Below are 4,099 nucleotides of genomic sequence, written 5' to 3'. Positions count from 1 at the left end.
AAATTGGTCAAATAAAAAAGTAGAGGAAACAAACTCTTAATTAGTTATTTTTTTTGACAAACTCTTAATTAGATCCCGTTTGAATTAACTTATTTTTGAGCTTATGCAAACAGCTTATGCAATTTTTATGTATTTTTTTCTTTCTAAAACTTGGTATCCGGCCTTAGGACCGACAAATCCAAGAGGACCAATCCCACCGTCCACTTGTGGGGGCCCCATTTAAAGCCAGAGTTTTTTTTTCTTTGTATGGACTTAACCCACCGAAATTGGCTCCAGGGGGAATCGAACCTGAGATCTTGAGAGGAACATACTCCAAGGACCCATGCCAACACCACTAGACCAACCTCAAGTGGGTTATTTTTATGTATTATTATAAATTTGTCAAAGTAGTTTATAATAAAATAGCTTATAAAAAACATAAGTCTCACTAGTGTGAACTTATAAAATAGCATAAAATCAAATTTATATTGCATAAGCTCAAAAATAAGATAAACCAAACAGGACCTTAGTTAATTAGAAAGACATAAAATAATATTGGGTCAAGTAGAGATGGCAACGGGCGCCCATGGGTGCGAGTTTGACACTTACCAAGCTCACACTCGAAATCATCACCCAAACCCAAACCCAAAGGCTGTTCGGGTGGCAAAACAACACCCACGCCCACACCCATTGGGTTCGGGTTTTTTCCACCCAAACCCACACCCGCAACGCATTTGAAAATAATTTACAAATTTAAGAAATTAAATTTCAACGTAGACTTTGAATTAAATTACAACTAAAATTAAGGTCTTCTAAGGAAATTCAAACATAGACTTTCAAGAAATTACAACATAGACTTTCAAGAAATTAATGTACAACTAAAATTAAGATCTTCCAAGGAAATTGAGGGAAAGTATGAGGGGTAATTAGGAAATTATAAAATATTTCGGGTGAGTGTATGAGTTTCGGGTGTGAGTTTGACCGATACCAAACTCACACCCATATTATCGGGTGTCACCCGAACCCATACCCAAACTCAGTCAACTCGGATTTCGCCCATTAACTTTGGTTTGAGTTCGGGTGGATCTCTCGGGTTTGAGTTTTTCTGTCATCCCCTAGGTTCAACATGTCATTCAACACAAGTCCGTTTGGTTGAGTGGAAAGAAAGAGGGAATAAAAAAAATTACGAAAATCAATAAATGAACTTGAATTAAAATTAATCTAAATCTATTCATTGATTTTCGTAATTTTCTTTTTTCCTCTTTCTTTTCACTCAATCAAACCAACCTATATATCTTCTAAATTTGGTTAAATACTTATCGACCTCTTTTCTTTTTCTGAAAGGTACTTATTCCTTTCTTTAGATTTGGTCCCTTTCCCTTCTACTTGTTTCTTAAGTAAAACACCAAAAGTTCACTTATCACATGGATATTCTCTTCATTTTTTACGGCATGACATGGACATTTTTTTTTACGAAATGGACATTCTTAGTATGTGTTTGGTTTTGCGGTGGACAGAATTGATTTTGACAGAATTGAGTTTGACATAATTGATTTTAATAGAATTGAGTTTGATAGAATTGATTTATGTTTGGATATATTCATACAAAAGTGAGTTGAACAAAGAATTTGAGTGTAAAAATCAATTCTAGAATGAGAAGCTACAATTTCTAGCTTCAAGTAGAATCCATTCTGGAGGCAGAATCAATTCTACTTTTGAGGAACCAAACAAGTCAGAATCCATTTTACATGTCCAGAATCAATTCTGGCTACTCCAGAATTGAAACCAAACATACACTTAAAAGGTTAGTATTAAGTATTTACTATTTTTTTTTTGGTAAAGTCAAATTAAAATAGACAATAAAATTGAATTCATAACGAAATTAAACTTAATATTTTATTATTTTATAGAAATTAACAAAAAATATATCTAATCCTTAAAAAAATTAGAAAGCCAACAACCAGTAAATTGTGAGTATCATACTTCAAAAAAAATTGTTACCAATGGATTATTATTTTATTTTTTTACGGAAGTTATCGATGCAAAGATGTTGGTACTTGGTACCATATACAAAAAACAATATAGATTCCAAATAATAATAATAATAATAATAATAATAATAATCTAATTTAATTTAATAAACTAAACAAGAAGTCACCGAGAAACCGGCACTTTCTGTTTCTTAGTCAACTCAACAAGCAAAGGTTTCAATTTATTTTTCCACAATTGCGCGCCATATTCCTCCCCTTTTCCACGCTTCTTCATTTCAACTACAACTAACTCATCCGTTAACCGGTAAACCACAACAAGAGCAATCAAATTACCTTCTTGCCCTTCCAACTTTGCTCCACCACAATTCTCCATTCTTTTCACCACCACTTTTGTCCCCTTCACCACCTCAACCACCCTCTCCAAAATCCTTGTCGGCACCTCGGCCGAAACAACCCGTTCAATTAAAACTGATTTGTCATTTTCCTCGAACATACTCGACATATCCAACCCAGTTGAAAAAGATATCAAGTCAAATGCATTCATTGGTTTAAATCCGGTTCGATTCTCCTCCTCCAGCTCAGACTTAACTAAAACCCGGTCCAACTTAAATCCACCCGAGCTGAACCACGGGTCTTCAAGAATCTCATCAACGGTTATCCTTGTCTTGGGATTCGTATCCAACAAACGTGATAAGAGATTCTTCAGATCACAAGATATCTCTTTCGGTAAACGAAATTGACCGCGGTAAATTTTTCTATAAAGCACGGTAATATTATAATCATTAAACGGTAAATACCCTGTGGTAAGAGCAAACAAAACGACGCCGCATGACCATACATCAGCTTTCGCACCATCGTAGCCTTTCTTCGCGAGTATCTCCGGTGCCACGTAGGACGGTGTACCACAAACGGTGTGAAGTAAACCGTCGGGTCGGATCTGGTTTTTAACGGCGCTTAAACCGAAATCCGTTACTTTGAGATTATCATTCTCGTCGAGTAAAAGATTATCGAGTTTAAGATCGCGGTGGAAAACGCCGCGAGAGTGACAGTGTTTCACGGCGGAGATGAGTTGCCGGAAGTATCTTCTAGCGTGGCCTTCAGTAAGCTTTTCTTTGCCTGCTACTTCTTCGAAGAGTTCGCCGGCGGCGGCGAATTCAACGATGAAGTAAATTTTGGACTTCGATGCGAGAACTTCAAACAGGTCAATGATGTTAGGGTGGTGGAGACGGCGGAGAATTGAGATCTCGCGTTCAATGTTGGCGGCGAATTCTCCATTGATGAGTTTTTTCTTGCTTATGACTTTCACCGCCACGCTCTTCCCGTTTTCAACGTTTGTCGCGTGATACACCTTCGCGGATGCACCAACGCCCAATAATCTTCCAATTTCGTATTTACCGAACAAAACGACGCGTTTTGACTCGTTTTGTGTTTGAATTTGCGTGTTTTCTGCCATAACGGTGTCGTTTTGTACCTTATATCTAACTGATTTAAGATAGATAAGGATTTGTTTGGGTTTAGAGTTGCCGTGGTTAATGATTATTGGTGCTGGAGATTTTCTAACGTGCTTTTGGAGATTAATGAATAATCTTTAAAGAAACTAAACTTCAAGAGCCACGCACTATTAAAATAATGGCTGTTTTGAAGTATATTTGGGTGAAAGGAAAGGAAAAGAAGAGTAAGTTATGTGGTGTAGTGAAGAGTGGAATACGGAAGCTATTTAAAGATAATCACTTCTAGGTTGGATGCTGCCTTTGAACGTACGACAATACTTAGTACACGATTTTTTTTTTTAATGTAAGTTGTAAACAAACAGGTGTATTATTGATGTTGGTACAATAATAATAGTAATCATTTTCATATACGTAACACAAGTGTTACTTGGGGTCAATGGTTGTGGGATGTCTGATTTTGATAACACACGGTTTATATTTTAAATTTGGTAATTTTACAGTTTTTGATTCTTAATTAAAAAAATAAAATTCTTTTTTAGGTTAATTTAATAAATAATGTATGTGACCTGTAACATATGCCAAATACATTAGAAATCCAATAAAATTAAATAATATTTTAGTACACAAAAATACTTCCACTTTGAAATTATTGATCGATATTCTAGTACACAAAAATAT

At 35.5% G+C, this 4,099-nt stretch overlaps 1 protein-coding gene across 1 annotated transcript; it reads right to left on the bottom strand.

Moving 5' to 3' along the window:
• Positions 1–2,061: 2,061 nt before the first annotated feature.
• On the bottom strand, positions 2,062–3,831 carry LOC123891321 (CBL-interacting serine/threonine-protein kinase 14-like). The gene has a single exon (XM_045941155.1). It carries the CDS (start codon positions 3,421–3,423, stop codon positions 2,134–2,136), a length of 1,290 nt encoding a protein of 429 aa, XP_045797111.1. The 5' UTR covers positions 3,424–3,831; the 3' UTR covers positions 2,062–2,133.
• Between the last annotated feature and the right edge of the window lie 268 nt (positions 3,832–4,099).

This window comes from Trifolium pratense, linkage group LG6 (assembly GCF_020283565.1).
Source record: "Trifolium pratense cultivar HEN17-A07 linkage group LG6, ARS_RC_1.1, whole genome shotgun sequence".
NCBI lineage: Eukaryota > Viridiplantae > Streptophyta > Magnoliopsida > Fabales > Fabaceae > Trifolium > Trifolium pratense.
Note: the sequence above shows the minus strand (reverse complement) of the source record. Positions and strands in the feature narration are given on the sequence as shown.